The 16,044-nt window shown below is 44.2% G+C and overlaps 1 protein-coding gene across 2 annotated transcripts in view; it reads right to left on the reverse strand.

Annotated features, from left to right (window-relative positions):
• Window positions 1-16,044, reverse strand: part of ZFAT (zinc finger and AT-hook domain containing) — a 159,894-nt gene that overhangs the window by 63,460 nt on the left and 80,390 nt on the right. For both annotated transcript variants that reach the window (XM_039324690.1, XM_039324689.1), the window contains exons 10-11: window positions 14,244-14,417; window positions 11,828-11,916 (exon numbers count right to left, since the gene is read on the reverse strand). In XM_039324690.1, the coding sequence (XP_039180624.1) occupies window positions 11,828-11,916; window positions 14,244-14,417 (263 nt within the window). The remainder of the gene's footprint in view (window positions 1-11,827; window positions 11,917-14,243; window positions 14,418-16,044) is intronic.

The raw sequence follows: 16,044 nt of genomic DNA on the forward strand, positions 1-16,044 counted from the left end.
GTACAATAAAGGGCTTATCCGGGTCAGGATGTACCAACACCGGCTCCTGTGCAAACAAGCTTTTTAACTTTTCAAAGGCCTGTTGGCATGCCATGGTCCATTCCAACGGTTGTTATGGCCGGGGTTTTCCAGCATTTTGCTTAGTCCGTAATAACTGAGTCAAAGGTAGAGCCACATCAGCGAAGAACGGTATGAACTGACGGTAAAAATTAGCGAACCCCAAAAACCGCTGTAATTGGCAACGAGTTCTTGGGGCTTGCCATTCTAATACACTACGTATCTTATTAGGATCCATTTCTATTCCCATCGCAGACACCCGGAATCCTAAATAATCAATACGGTCTTTGTGGAATTCACATTTTGATACTTTACAGTATAGTTTGGCATCCAGTAACTTTCTCAACACCGTTCGAACTAATCGTATGTGGTCTTCCAGTGTATGCGAGTATATGAGTATATCATCTAAGTATACAAGTACACCCCTGTAAAGATGGTCATGCAACACTTCGTTAATTAACTGCATGAATACAGCCGGAGCCCCCTGTAGTCCGAAAGGCATCACCTTAAACTGATAGCTCCCTAATGGACAGTTAAAGGTGGTTTTCCACTCATCTCCTTCCCTAATCCGTATCCTATAATATGCCTCACGAAGATCTAATTTTGTGAAAATCTTGCCAGTGGCCAAGTGGGCAAGGAGGTCTTTCATGAGAGGTAGTGGGTATATGGGTTCTACGCATACCGCGTTAAGCCCTCTGAAATCGACGCATAACCGTAATCCTCCGTCCTTTTTCCCCTGAAATATTACGGGTGCTGCTATTTTAGAGCGCGCCGGCTCTATGAAACCCCTAGCCAGGTTTTTATCGATATACGCCCTCATTTCCTTTAGTTCTGCGAATGTCATGGGGTACATTCTGGGTTTAGGCAACTTTGCCCCAGGAATAAGTTCGATGGCACAATCCGTTGCCCTATGGGGTGGCAGGGTATCACACTCATGTTCACTAAATACTGCTGCCAGATCGTTGTAAACTGACGGGTATCCGAATCCGTCCCCTTCCGGTACTGGTTCTACAGCACCCAGCCCTTTGTCTCCACTATGATCAGATGTAGGTGGCGGCTGAGGACCCACGGGCAACCGCAAGCGTCGGGACCCATCCTCCCACCAGATGGTTGGTGTCCACTTATCCAGCCAGGCCAATCCAAGAATGAGGGGTTCGGACATAGAAGGGACCACGATGAATCTGATAACCTCCCAATGACCACCTACATCCATTCTGACCGGCTCTGTCACCAACGTGGTTGGAGCCCCCCCTAGCAATGAGCCATCCACCTGCTCGAAGCGGATTGGGGATTTTAGTCGAGTCACCCTAATCCCCATCTGTTGTGCTACTCCCCTATTAATTAAACACCGGGTGCACCCGGTATCGAGCAATGCTTGAAAAGACCGCGCTTCTCCAGTAATCGGACCTGTAAGAGTTACTGGAATGGTGAATGGGATGATGGGTTCACTCACCATTGGATCTTCTACAGGACCGTCCTCCTCGTATTCCTGCAACATGGGGGAATGATCACCGGAAGGTGGCTGTATCAGTGTCTGCCCCGTTTGGTTGGCTACCCGTGACTTCTCCGCCGTTTTCTTCGGGGTAGACCCTGGTTTGCCGATCGCCGTTGGTGGACCCAGTATTGCTGGTAGTCCGCACTCTGCCGCTCGGTGTCCTGGTCGGTTGCATCGGAAACACCTAAAGACGGCCTTCGGGCGCGCTGTCTCCGGTGCGGCCTGGGCCGTCCGACCTGTGGGCTGGTCTTGGCTCCGGCGGGGTGGTGGTCTATTCTCACGCCCACTGGAATGCTCCCGCAACCCAATGTCCAGTTCCATAGCAGCTTTAAACCAATCGGTCAGACGTCCCCCTATCCCTCTAACTATACATGCTCGGCGTATCTCGTTATCCAATCCATTACGAAAGTGGTGAACCAGTAAACGATCCGGCCACGATCGCAGTCTCCCCGCTAATTTCTGGAACTCACGGATGTAGTCTTTTGCTGGTCTTCCTCTTTGTCGCAGGCCCACTAACTGGGCCTCCGCCCATTGTAAGCGGGTTGGGTCTTCGAATCTAGTTCGTAATGCATCTAGGAAGAGCCCCACATCAGCTAGTTCTCTGGCCTGGTCACTATAGAGATCAGCTGCCCATGCAGCTACCTCTCCCTGGAGACTCGATGTGACTGCAACCACCATCGACCAATTGGACGAATATAGAGTGGAGTAGCGATCTAGGTGGTTCAGTACATGGCTAAGAAAGACTGCCAAGCGATCTGGATCCCCGTCAAATGTAAGTGTTATCGGGGGAGGGTTCCACACCATGTTCTGAGGCCAGGGAGTTGGCGCTTGTCCTCCGTACCGACCAGCCTCTGGGGATGGCCTAGGGCGAGTCCCTGCTCCTCCCCCTGTAGGTCCTGCACCCATTTCCTCAGGGTCTACTGGCCTGTTCCCCAGTCCCCGCACTCCTATTCCATAACGTGTACGCTCCGTCCCCACCTGCCTTGCAGTAGGATCCCGTAGCGTGAAACGGTCGTCGGGGTGCAGGTTGAGGTCTGTACCAGATAGCTGGAACTGGGAAGTGTAAGGCCGGCTATCCTTGGCAGGACTGTGAATAGTAGTGGGGTATATGCGTTCCCCAAACTGGTCTCTGAGCACATCCAACGTGTACTGCCCCGGGGCTGTGGAGCAGCTCCATTCCTCTTCATGGTCCCCAGTTACCCGGCGCTCCCTCCAACTAGTAAAGCTTGGCGCCAACCGTCGTCCGCGACCATCCTCAGGAAGCCCCAGGGTCGGGCTAAACCACCATTCGGCCCCCACATCCACCGGACGTTGCTGTCGGCTTCTTGAACCCTCGACCATGGGAGCACATACTTTTTCCTCCCCTGTGCCGCCCGCTGCCAGGCCCTCCAGCTGTTCACCGGACTCCTCCGAGTCCTCACCTATGACAGGGTCCTCTCCCTGTGTTCCTTCCGCCATGACCCCTTGTCTCTGACGAGCGCCGGGCGTTATGAGTGAGAGAGAGCTGACTTAATGTAAGCTCGTCCTAACTACAGGCACGAAACCCATAAATTAGGAACGATGCAGGATTCAACGAAGTCGTTTGGTTTATTACGTTGCTACGTTGAAGAGAAAGTCAGCTCTGGGAAGCTTCCTATTCCAGCACGCTAAATAAGCCCCGCCACCACACCCATAGTCCACACCCTAATCACCAATTACCACTCCGCCCACACCACGCCCTCATGTCTGTCAGACCCAGCATCCTGGTTTTCCGAAAACAGCAGATTAGTCCAAATCAACCCTCAGACGCGCGTCGCCGGGAGGATGTCATCAGCTGAGCGTCGGCAGCCCGTTGGAACCAGCGCCGACCAAACCAACCCCCAAACGCGCGTCGCCGGCAGGACGTCATCAGCTGAGCGTCGGCAGCCCGTTGGAACCAGCGCCGACCATCTGACTCGCGGCATCGCCGAGATCGCCTAGCAGCGTCGCAGCCCGCCTAGTTGGTAAGTTGTGCGCTGGGTCTGACACATCCATCCACCGTGACAGAAATTTATCTATAAGAAATTATAGGTACATACATATCTATAATGGTGCTCTCCAAATGTTTTAGCATTAGAACTTCACGCTAGTAGGGAACTGTGATACATCTTGAAATTAGTAGCTTTCTTTGAGGACACTGATCAGATTGTTCCAGAGATTCTTTGCCAACATTACAGTCCATTTCCATTAGACAAAGAGTCAATCTAACCCAACTTTAGAGACTTCTCTGTTCTCAAGAGGTCATACAACATACAGTGGTTCCCACTTGGAGATGTGTCCCTTTTGAATTATTGTTGTTCGGTTGCTAAGTCGTATCTGTCTCTTCATGACCTTATAGACTACAGCACACCCTTGTCCTCCTCTGTCTCCCCGAGTTTGCCCAAATTCATGGTCATTGCATTGATGACACTATCTAACCATCTCATCCTCTGCTGTCCTCTTCTCCTTTTGCCTTCAGTCTTTCCCAGCATCATAGTCTTTTCCAATGAGTCTTCTCTTCTCATTTGGTGGCCAAAGTATTTGAGTCTCAGCTTCAGTATCTGTCCTTCCAAGAAACGTCAGGGCTAATTTCCTTTAGGATGGACTGACTTGATCTCCTTGCAATCCAAGGGACTCTCAAGAGTCTTCTCCAGCACCACAATTTGAAATCATCAATTCTTTGATGCTCAGCCTTCCTTATAGTTCAACTCTCACAGCTCTGCATTACTACCTTTCTGAAACGGGAGACTTTATTTTGTTATGATAACTCACAGCACTGAAAGTGTGCCCTTTTTAATTTTTAATTTCATTAAAAATTAATGTATTTAATTTCATATATTTGCACCTTTAAAAAAAGATGGGAAACTAGTCGAAGCACTCTTATATTGTGTTGGAAAATACTTCTTTTACCTGTTCAGAATTTATACCAAGAGATAAACAGATGAAAGATGGGCTTAAGATAGATCACAATGTCTGAGGACTCTTTGAAATCAAAGAGTTTTCAAACAATTTCAGAGGTAATTGTTTCATATCTTGTATACCAGCTAATGTTCTGAATGCTATTAGAAACAATGACCAGCCTTTAACCATAGCTATAAATAACAGCTTCCTATTTGGCTAACCTAATTGTAATTAAATGTTCCAGTAATTAGCATTTTAGAGGCTGAACTTGAGTGAAACTTTGGCTGGGCGGTCAAGCCCTTTACTCAAATCCTGAAGAACACAATTGTTTGAAGTTTTACAATTATCTTAGAGGCAAACTAGCCAGGAGAGTACAAATGGTCCTTGACTTACAACCACAATTGAGCCCAAAATTTCCATTGCTAAGCAATGCTTAGTTAAGTGAGTTTTGCCCCATTTTTCAACCTGTCTTGCCACAGTTGTTAAGTGTGCAGTTGTTAAATTTGTAACCCGGTTGTTAAGTGAATCTAGCTCCCCCATTGACTTTGCTTGTCAGAAGGTCACAAAAAGTGATCACATGACTCTGGGGCACTGCAGCTGTCATAAATACGAACCAATTGCCAAGCATCCAAATTTTGATCATATGACCATGGGGATGTTGTAACGGTTATAAGTATAAAAAAGGGTAATAAGTCACTTTTTTCAGTGTCACTGAAACTTTGAATGATCACTAAATGGTTTTAAGTCAAGGACTACTGTAGTTTTTGTATTTAAATATTTTATTGTACATTGTCCAGAGTCCCTCTATGAGGGAGATGAGAGGTTTAATAATGTCATAGATAGATAGATAGATAGATAGATAGATAGATAGATAGATAGATAGATAGATAGATAGGCAGGCAGGCAGGCAGGCAGGCAGATATAAACAGAGATAGACAGATATATAGATAGATGATAGATAGATAGAAACAGAGATGGACAGATAAACAGAGATAGATAGATAGATAGATAGATAGATAGATAGATAGATAGACAGATAGATAGATATAGATAGATAGACAGATAGATAGAAACAGAGATGGACAGATATAAACAGAGACAGACAGACAGACAGATAAATGATAGAATTTATTTCCCAAAATGTTTGTTTTCATTATTGTCACACGTTTAGTCATTTTGCCTTAGAACTGGAGAAGCAGTCTGAAATTTGAAAATATCCTCACTCCCTAACAGAATAAAGGTACTGGTTTCAGAGCTAATCCATCTAAAATGAAATCTTATGTGTGGCAAAAATAATCACTTTGCAGAAATCAATTAGTGCAGATGTCCTACAAAATTCCCTGAGGAGGCCACAAATAAATCCATGTTTGCTGATGAGAATTCTGAACATGTTTTAACATTTCTAAAACATGCCCTGGGCACACAAGAACTCTCAGTGTTAGACATTCCTGTTCCCACATTACTAGTAAGGAACACAAGATGAATACGTAGTAGAAATCATAAGCTAAGAGGATTCCGGTATGGTTAAGCCCACTCTGGAGAATCACAATGGCTCAGTGGTTAAGATGCTGTGCTTGTCGGCTGGAAAACTGATGGCCAGGTTCGAGACCCGAGCATCACTTGATGGGGTGAGCTTCCCATCTTCACCCTAGCTCCTGCCCACCTAGTAATTTGAAAGCACGCAAACGTGAGTAAATAAACAGGTACCATATGGTTAGAATGCAACACTAGTTAGAATGCAATATTGCAGGATAATTCTGCCCACTGCCAGTTCAAGCCTGACCAGCTCAAGGTTCACTCAGCCTTCCATCCTTCCGAGGTTGCTAAAATGAGGACCCAGATTATTGGGGGCAATATGCTGACTCTGTAAACTGCTTAAGGCAGACATGTCAAACACAAGGCCCGGGGGCCGGATGCGGCCCGCGAAGTGGTTTCATGTGGCCCGCGAAGCCATCCTGGAAAGAGTGAGGGAACAGCCCCCGTTGCCTTGGCCCTGGCCTAGGCCGGCCGGGAGCCAATGTACAATTTTGTGGTGACCATCTATGCTGAAACGCATTCAGTCTTAGCTCCACAAGGCTGTCTGGAAACAGCAAGGAACCAGCCCCTGCCGCATTGGCCCTACCCCCTGGGTGTATGCTGGGGAGGTGTCACCCTTTGTGAGGAATGAAGAAATGAACCATGCCTTGGCACTTGCCCCGGTCCCACCCCCTTCTGCCAGAGACCCTCAGATCTGTCCCACTCCTGCCCAGGCCCCCACAGGCACCCTTAACGCGAACGATGTAGAGCTGGCCATGCCCACCCAGTAGGACACACCCACTCCATCTACATCCACCCAGTAGGCCGCACCCCCCCTGCCCGAGGGCAACCACAATGCTGATGCGGTCCTCAATGAAATTGAGTTTGACACCCCTGGCTTAAGGAGTGCTGTGCCCCCTTCAGAACTGGGTCATGGAAGTGGTAGGCACGTGTGCACACTTGCATTTGTGAAAGTGACAAATGCGTGAGCGTGAAACCATCCCCTCTCTTCCCCCTTCGCCGCTGGTCAACCGAGCCGGAAAAGTTGGAGACCGGTGCTATAGAACATAAGGTTGTAAAGCATTATGAAGTGGTATATGCTATTGCTATTGTGACTACTTCAGTGGGAAGATAACAGCACTCCGTAACATCATGCCGGTCACATGACCACAAAAACGCCTTCTGACAGTGCTGGCTCAATGGCTTTTAAAATGGAGATGGCTCCCTGAGGATTTTACTTTACCACCCCCATAGTTGGCAATGATTAGCGGAGTAAAATCCACAGGGACTCCTTTACCTTTTTTACTTAAGGCCACTTTGAAACACTTTGATTTAATGTGCTTTCTGGAATGAACTGTGCCTTGCCAATTCCAGACAGTTTTGAAAGCTACTGAGGAGCTGGATGTATCACAATCTGGAAAGAATGCAGAGTATAGAGAAGAGCGATAAGAATGATTAGGGCAGTGGTGGCAAACCTATGGCATGGGTGCCAGAGGCGGCACTCAGAATCCTCTCTGTGGGCACGCATGCCGTCGCCTCAGTCCTAGGCCTTCATCTGGGTTTTATAAAAACTTTTCGCTTTAGGCCTCCGCCGCCGTGTGCAAAAAAAAAACAACAATCAGTCAATTTCAACTTTCTCAGGGAAAAAAAAGATCTCGCAAAGTTGGAACTGATTGATTGAACTTTTTAGTCCCACCCAGTCTGCCGTTACCACCGCAGCCATGCCCAGCCAATGGACCACACCCACCCAATGGGCCACACCCACCCGGCACCCGACGATGCATAAATGGGTTTTGGGTTGCAGTTTGGGCACTGGTCTCTAAAAGGTTCACCATCACTGGATTTGGGGACTGGAGGCTAAAACATACGAAGAACGGTTACAGGAACTGGGCATGTCTAGTCTAATGAAGAGAAGGACTAGGGGAGATGTGATAGCAGTGTTCCAATATTTGAGGGGCAAGACAAGAAACAATGGATGGAAACTAACCAAGGAGAGAGGCAACCTAGAACTAAGGGAAATTTCCTAACGGTGAGAGCAGTCAACCAATGGAATAGCTCGCTTTCAGAGGCTGTGGGTGCTCCATCACTGGAGGCTTTCAAAAAGAGACTGGACAACCACGTATCTGAAATGGTATAGGGTCTCCTGCTTGAGCAGGGGGTTGGACTAGAAGACCTCCAAGGTCCCTTCCAACTCTATTATTCTATTAGATCAAGGATGGGCAATTAATTTTTCCCAAGGGGCCACCTGAGAAACTGGGACTTTTGTGGAGGGCTGAACCAATTTGAACTTAAACGGACTCCAATGTGAACTTAAACGGACTCCAGAAGATGGTAGAGGACAGGAAGACCTGGAGGAATGTTGTCCATGGGGTCGCGATGGGTCGGACACGACTTCGCAATTAACAACAATGAACCAATTTAACCATTGTGGTTCCGGCTAATGAAACACTTCAAAGAACTTCCAGGCATTTATTTTCCTAAAAGTCATTGATTGTTACAAAATGTCGGCACAGGCATCTTCCTTTGAGCAGTTAAATTATCAGCATGTTCCCTCCCTAAATTAGCCATCATATATCACATTATCCAATTAGTGTGAAGGTCAAAGGTTTGTTTCCTCTTTCTTTCCCTGGCTTTGCCCCCACCCCCCTTCTGCTCTATATTAACCCCATAAATACCAGACAGTTCTGCATATTGTCAAAAGCAAGAATATACAATATTTGCAGCGTTGACATCAACCTGATTTCAGGTCCTCAGACTCCATCTACTCAACTTCTCAGGTTGCTCCAAGCAAGGGCTGATTCACAGGTACCAAAATGCGCTTTCTTCCCTCCCGTAGCCACCAGCCAACTGAAGGAACCAACTTGGCTTCTTCTTCTGCCCCCCTGCAGCACACTTACTTACATTTGATTTCAAATTTCCAATTGACCTCCCACGGGCAGGAGAGGGACAGTTAAAGGGCTGGATGTGGCACGGGGGGGTCATAAGATGCCCCAGTGAGATTTAGGATTGATTTTAAGACCAGCATGGAGATCTCTGCCCTATTGAGAATGAAATCTTATTAAATTTGGGGGACCATTGTGCAATTTTTAATACGTGAGAGAGAAGTGGAACCAAGTGGGACAGGAAGGAAAAGAACAGTAAGCATGAAAAAAGGTCAATCAATAAGAACAGAGCTGGAAGGGACCTTAGAGGTCGTCTAGTCCAGCCCCCTGCTCAAGCAGGACCCCCTATATCATTTCAGACAAGTGACTGTCCAGTCTCTTCTTGAAAACCTCCAGTGATAAGGTAGGCCAGCCAAGCCTAGAGTTAGGGGTTGTGAGAATCCAACATTATAGAGGAACTTCACTTTAATTGAGTATGGAAGTATGGTTTATATAAAATATAATATCTAATTCCTTTAGATGGAGACTAAAAAAATGTTGCTACAGAAAGAAGCAAGAGTGGAAGATTGTAAAAAAACATTTTTTTGAAAACAGTTTTATTTATTTAGCGTATGGCATCCACAGATGTCATGCAATCACTAATATACAAAGTTAGTTTAAATAAAGTGTGATAGATAGATAGATAGATAGACAGATAGATAGATAGAGTGGACAATATAACATAGGAGATAATATATTAAATTAAAATAAAACCATAATAAAATCACCTTAACACGGAGCCATAGAATTGCAATGGGATAGATATTAGAATTCATAATTGAAAACAATTGAGGTAAGAACACTGATGTAAGAAAGGTTGGGATGAAAATAACATTTTTATTAGTGGTTATTAATGTACAGGTAATCCTCAGCTTAAATCCCTATTAGTGTACAAGTAATCCTCAGCTTAAATCCCATTATGGTTTTATGTCTTGATGGTCATATTGGAGAACAGTATTCTGCTCTGTTGAATGGCCACAAGATTATTCAATGGCTGACCCTGACCTGAGGTATTCTTTGTAGTAAGGTGCACCTAGAAATAAACTTTCCATAATACTGAAAGGCAGTAAAGATGTTTTCATTCTCGCAGGCATTTTAATCACTTAATGCTTAATGTTTAATCTATTAAATGTTTAATTCATTAAACATATTTGCTGCTTAGAAATTATTAACTATGCCAGCTGTTGCTATAATCTTTTATCGTTGTGTACTTTAATTATTGTGTTTTAATGTTTTATTTAATTTTTCATAATTGTAGTTGGTGCCATTAACATGGTGTGACCTACCCCGGGAAACGTTGGGTTTGAAGGAAAGCATATAAACATTTAAAATAAATAAGTAATAAGTAATAGATTATGAATGAAGTTTCCCTCAGATGCTGAAATTAGCAACCGAGGCCTTACCTTTTCCTTTGCTAAGAAATTTAAGTGATGACTGCAAACAAGGATCCTTTTGATAGTAGAAGCCACTCCACACTCTACTATTAATAGTTTATTTATCTCACCAGGAATATAGCTGTGATTCTGAGTGGTGATTTAGAGATGCTTCTGATAGATCTATAAATATGCATATATGTATGCATTTCTTTGATGCAGTTTAATTTCATCTTGTGCAGCTTTGTAAAGGAACGTTAAAGTGTCACAGATCACCTTGTGAGACCGACATTCCTTGATCTATTTACACCAGATTAAATAAACTTGTTACTGTCGCTTGCCTTCGTAAAAGTAGTTTTTGCTATGTCTTTCCCTCTCCGACATCCTCAGATTTGCTCCCAGCAAAATGAACAAGCAACTCAGTTTCTAACATTCCCAGTTAGAAGGTAGATGTGAAGATCTCAGGTGAACTTTTGGAGAACGGATGTCAACCAAGGAAGACAGATTCTTTAGAAGAAATATCAAAAACTCTAATTCCATTAGATAGTAAAGATGGCTGATGACAATACCTCAGTAAGTAGACCAGGGGTTCTCAACCTTGGCAACTTTAAGACTTGTGGACTTCAACTCCCAGAATTCCTCAGCCAGAATTCTGGGAGTTGAAGTCCACAAGTCTTAAAGTTGCCAAGGTTGAGAATCCCTGAAGTAGACAGAAGATCACAACTGGCAAAAGTGAGTTTCCTAATGCCGTTCCACATGTTCTCTTACTTACTAAAAATATTTCTTGGATTTTGAATTCTCAGAGTATTTCAGACTCTCTTGTATCATAGTCTGGATCCATTTTTATCTTTTTAAAATATGGAACATAATGTACAACTACTGTACAAGTAGTTCTCGACTTACGACCAGTTGTTTGGCGACTCTTCAGTGATACAACAGCCTCCCCTCAGCGGCATTTACAACCTGGTTCTGAAGTTCTGACAATCGCTTCTCCATAGTCGAGCATTTGGCAACCAGCCTACATTTACGGCCATTTGCGGTCACATGACAACTTTTTACTGAAAACTGACGTTTACTTCCGGGTTTGTGGTAAAAATGGCCTAGAGCGAACAATGGGTTTGCTTTATGATCATCCTGTTTGCTGAACAACCATTACCACCACAAAAAGGTATTAAAAACAGATCCGGACAGATGGTGACCCACTTTACAATCATAAATCATAATGGGCAGGTCCATTACAGTCGTAAGTTGAGGACTCCCTGAATCAAAATGAAAGAATGTAAATTCCTATTTCATTCCATCCGATTGGCTAAAAGTGAAAACCACTCTGTTACAGTTCCAGAATTGATTTATAGCAGGGGTCTTTCAAACGTGGCCCTTTTATGACTTGTGGACTTCAACTCCCAGAATTCCTCCAGCCAGGCACACCTGGCTGAGGAATTCTGGGAGTTGAAGTCCAAAAGTCATAAAAGGGCCAAGTTTGAAGACCCCCTGATTTAGAGGCTGTTAAATTGCGGTCCTGAAATGAATCACATTTTACAAAACAAGGCCAGTGGCAGGCTCCTTACTTTGAATGAAGCGTGTTGTTCCATGTGCCTTAGAAGCTGTGGCTTTTGGGCAGCAGTATAATCACACACTGTGCACTTGAACTGTTTTCCTGAAACAGAAAATGGAGAAATTCGGATCCAAATGGGGAAAGAATATAATAAACGGAAGTGAACTGTTGACTGTTGAGGAGCAATTTCTCTCAAGCATAAAGAGTTGGTTGCCCAAAGAAACATAAAGGATAAGTGAAAAATTCTCAGCTCAACTGTGGCCGTAAATAAAACAGGGAGGAAAGCCTGTCCCATAAACCAAGAAAGAAATTAGTTCTTGCAATAGTGGAATCGATTAAATCAACTTGATTTAATCGATTCCACTCATCTATAAGAACTGAATTTTCTCACACCTGCATTTTGAGCTGGAAACAAATTGACACGTGCAAAAACAAGAGGGAAATCAAAGAAATGGTTTGACTTGCTGAATGGAGGAGCTAGCCAGATGGTGATAAGCAACAGGGAGAAAGCTGGAACTGCTTAACTATTATTTTACATACATCTTTTTATACCCAAAAAATTGCTCTGATTTGTCAAAAGGTGCATTACAGGGGACAGCAGAGAAATGTAGGTCAAACTACAAGCCCACAAGTCATTGGTTTTCCACTGCATGGATACTTTTAATATTCTTCCCTCCGGCAAATATTTATTTGTTAAACCTTTATGCCAAAAAAGTCCTCGACTGTACAGCAGCTTCCATTACTAGTATACACAAAGTACATTTGTCCTCTTCCCTCCTCATTTTCAGCTTTTTGTTTTTTTCAAAACAAGTCTTAGTGGTTTAGTATTTAGAAAGCATATATTAAACCCACACAGAGATCTGATCTACTCCCACTGTTCCTATAGAACCAGGATGGAGAAATGCTGTTTGAAATCCTTTCAGAAAGAGCTGTCAAAAACCTGAAAAAAAAAAAAAAATCCCAAAGTGCAAAAGGCAGAGTTCCACTAATGTGAAGAAAACTTGTCTCTAAATTTGAAAGTGCTGCAGAAAGTTAGGAGCAGCTGATGCAGAAGATGACAGTTTTCCTGTAATACTAAAAAAAAAAAAAAATAATCTGATGCTTAAATATTCTCTGTGCTTGTGAAGAAAGAAAAAGTCAGATTTTGATGAACATCACTGTTGCCATGAGCCATAATGAATTCAAGCAGTGAGGTTTTATGTTGGGACACTCTTCTGGCTCAGAATATTGAAGTGAGTGGTGTCCTTGACTTACAATAATAATAGAGCCTAGAATTATGGTGACTATGTTGAGCCAACCACTAAATGAATTGCCATGTGACTGCACCCAATTTTATGACTTTTGCAGTCATTATTAAGCAAACTATATGATTGTTCCTTTCCAAATCTCTACAACTATCATACAACCTGGTCATATGACTGCAAGATGCTGCCAATGACTATAAACATGGCCATGTTGCTAAGCACCCAAAATATGGTCACATGACTATGGAGGAGGAACCATTGGCATTTTGGAACCGGATCATAACTCCCTTTTTAATAATAATAATAATAATGATGATGATGATGATGGTGCAGTTGGAAGGGACCTTGGAGGTCATCTAGTCCAACCCCCTGCTCAGGCAGGAAACCCTATACCATTTCGGACAAATGGCTGTCCAGTCTCTTCTTAAAAACTTCCAGTGTTGGAGCATTCACAGCTTCTGGAGGAAGGTTGTTCCACTGATTAATTGTTCTCACTGTCAGGAAGTTTCTCCTTAGTTCTAGGTTGCTTCTCTCCTTGATTAGTTTCCACCCATTGCTTCTTGTCCTGCCTTCAGGTGCTTTGGAAAATAGCTTACTTCCCTCTTCTTTATGGCAGCCCCTGAGATATTGGAATACTGCTATCATGTCCCCCCTTGTCCTTCTCTTCGTTAAACTAGACATACCCAATTCTAGCAACCGTTCCTTATAAGTTTTAGCCTCCAGTTCCCTGATTATCTTTATTACTCTTCTCTGTACTCTTACTAGAGTCTCAACATCTCTTTTACATCGTGGTGAAGAGAAGGGGGGACATGATAGCAGTGTTCCAAAGCACCTGAAGACAGGACAAGAAGCAACAGATGGAAACTAATCAAGGAGAGAAGCAACCTAGAACTAAGGAGAAACTTCTTGACAGTTAGAACAATTAACCAGTGGAACAACCTGCCTCCAGAAGCGGTGAATGCTCCAACACTGGAAGTTTTTAAGAAGAGACTGGACAGCCATTTGTCCGAAATGGTATAGGGTTTCCTCCCTGAGCAGGGGGTTGGACTAGATGACCTCCAAGGTCCTTTCCAACTTTATTATTATTATTAAGGCCTGGATGGTCTCGTTTCACTCGCATCCTTCAATTACCCCTTCATTTGCCATCTGGAACAATGTTTCCAAACCTTACCCAGAGCTACTCACCGTCAGCAGTGTGAAGGAGCTTATGGCTTTTCAAGGTGCCTTTTGACTTGAACTTCTTCCCGCACCTGTCGCACAGGTGTGTCTTCTCAGTGCTGTGCCGGTTCATGTGAGCTTTGAGGTTGCTTTTGCTGCGAGTGGCGTATTCGCACAGAGAACATTTGAATGGCTTGATGCCTAATAGGGAGAGAAACCGTTTTATGCAGTTGGTCTCTCCAGCTTTATCAGGATGAGATAATGTTTTCATTCTCCCAAGCTGGTTGAGAACGTGGGGGTTGCATTTACAAGGTATTGGGGGGTGGGGACATCAAATTGGGGAAGGCTATTTTGGGACTTCATCTCCTTACAAAAACCAAATAAGCAAAACTGTGCTGTGGAACTCCATATCAGCGTATGTGTACGTGCAGGGGCTGGTGTTTATAAGCCATGGATAAGATAGTGTTGCCACCACTACAATATAAGACAAAATGGGGGAAGAAAAATTCTGTTTGGGATTGTGCCAGAAGACAAAGAGTTTATACCTGCTCATTTCACAACCTTGACATGTCTCAGTCCTCTCCCGTTCATATCAATTGTTAATGATTCTGGGGTGATGCTTAATGGCTCGGTTTGCACAACATCCTAGAGTTTTGTTGCTTCAGCAAACAATACCCCAATCAAGGAAGTGCCAACAAACTAACAGTAAACAGCCCAAACAAAGAACCCCCCCAAGACCACTCCCACCGACACTGAGAGGGCAAGCCACTAGAATATAAAATGAAAGCAAACCTCACTCCCTACTAGTTCTGATGATGTTACCTAACTAGGTAATGAAATGTCTGCGAGAAAGCCACCAAGCCTCAGAGAGCACCAAGGAACTCACAGTTTAACCATGAGCTGCAAATATTCTCTTCTGTCAGCATCCTTGAAAAGGTTAAATGGTTTTGTGTATCCTAATCTAGACCAGGGATAGGCAACCTTGGCTCTTTTATGACTCGTGGACTTCAACTCCCAGAATTCCTGAGCCAGCCATGCTGAGAGGAAAGGGAGAGGTTTCCAAACTGAGCCATGCTGGTTCAGGAATTCTGGGAGTTAAAGTCCACGAGTCATAAAAGAGCCAAGGTTGCCTACCCCTGGCCTAGATGATAGGAAACTTGGCTCTTTTATGACTCATGGACTTCAACTCCCAGAATTCCTGAGCCAGCCATGCTGAGGGGAAAGGGAGAGGTTTCCAAGCTGAGCCATGCTGGCTCACGAATTCTGGGAATTGAAGTCCACCAGTCATAAAAGAGCCAAGGTTGCCTACCCTTGGTCTAGGAGGCTCACGGCTTAGAGCAGGAGGACTTATGCCAGGGTTAGGCAACCTTGGCTCTTTGATGACTCATGGACTTCAACTCCCAGAGTTCCTGAGCTAGCCACGCTGAGGGGAAAGGGAGAGTTTCCAAGCTGAGCCAGGCCGGCTCAGGAATTCTGGGAGTTGAAGTCTAGATCATGAGTGTCAAACCTTTTGGCTTGCCAGGGTCACACATAAGATATATAATATAGTTAATGTATATAAATAACATAATGTTAAAAGTTTATGATTTTGTGGGGCTGCATTACTAGCTGTCCAGGGCTGTGGCCTGTGAGCTGGAGGCTGGACATGCCTAATCTAGAACATAACATAACAATCATGGCTTATTTTTCTGGACATAACTCATGTAAACGCTGGAACTGGGAAGTTTTATTTTATTTTAATTCTGTCCCTTTCAGAGTCCCTTGTTCAGGTGGGCAGCCACGTAAATTGGATAAATAAACAGATACTGTGTTTTGCTTCTCTAAGTTT

Source organism: Crotalus tigris, unplaced genomic scaffold (genome assembly GCF_016545835.1).
Source record: "Crotalus tigris isolate CLP2741 ecotype Arizona unplaced genomic scaffold, ASM1654583v1 scf7180000024306.450007, whole genome shotgun sequence".
In the NCBI taxonomy this organism is placed as follows: Eukaryota; Metazoa; Chordata; class Lepidosauria; order Squamata; family Viperidae; genus Crotalus; species Crotalus tigris.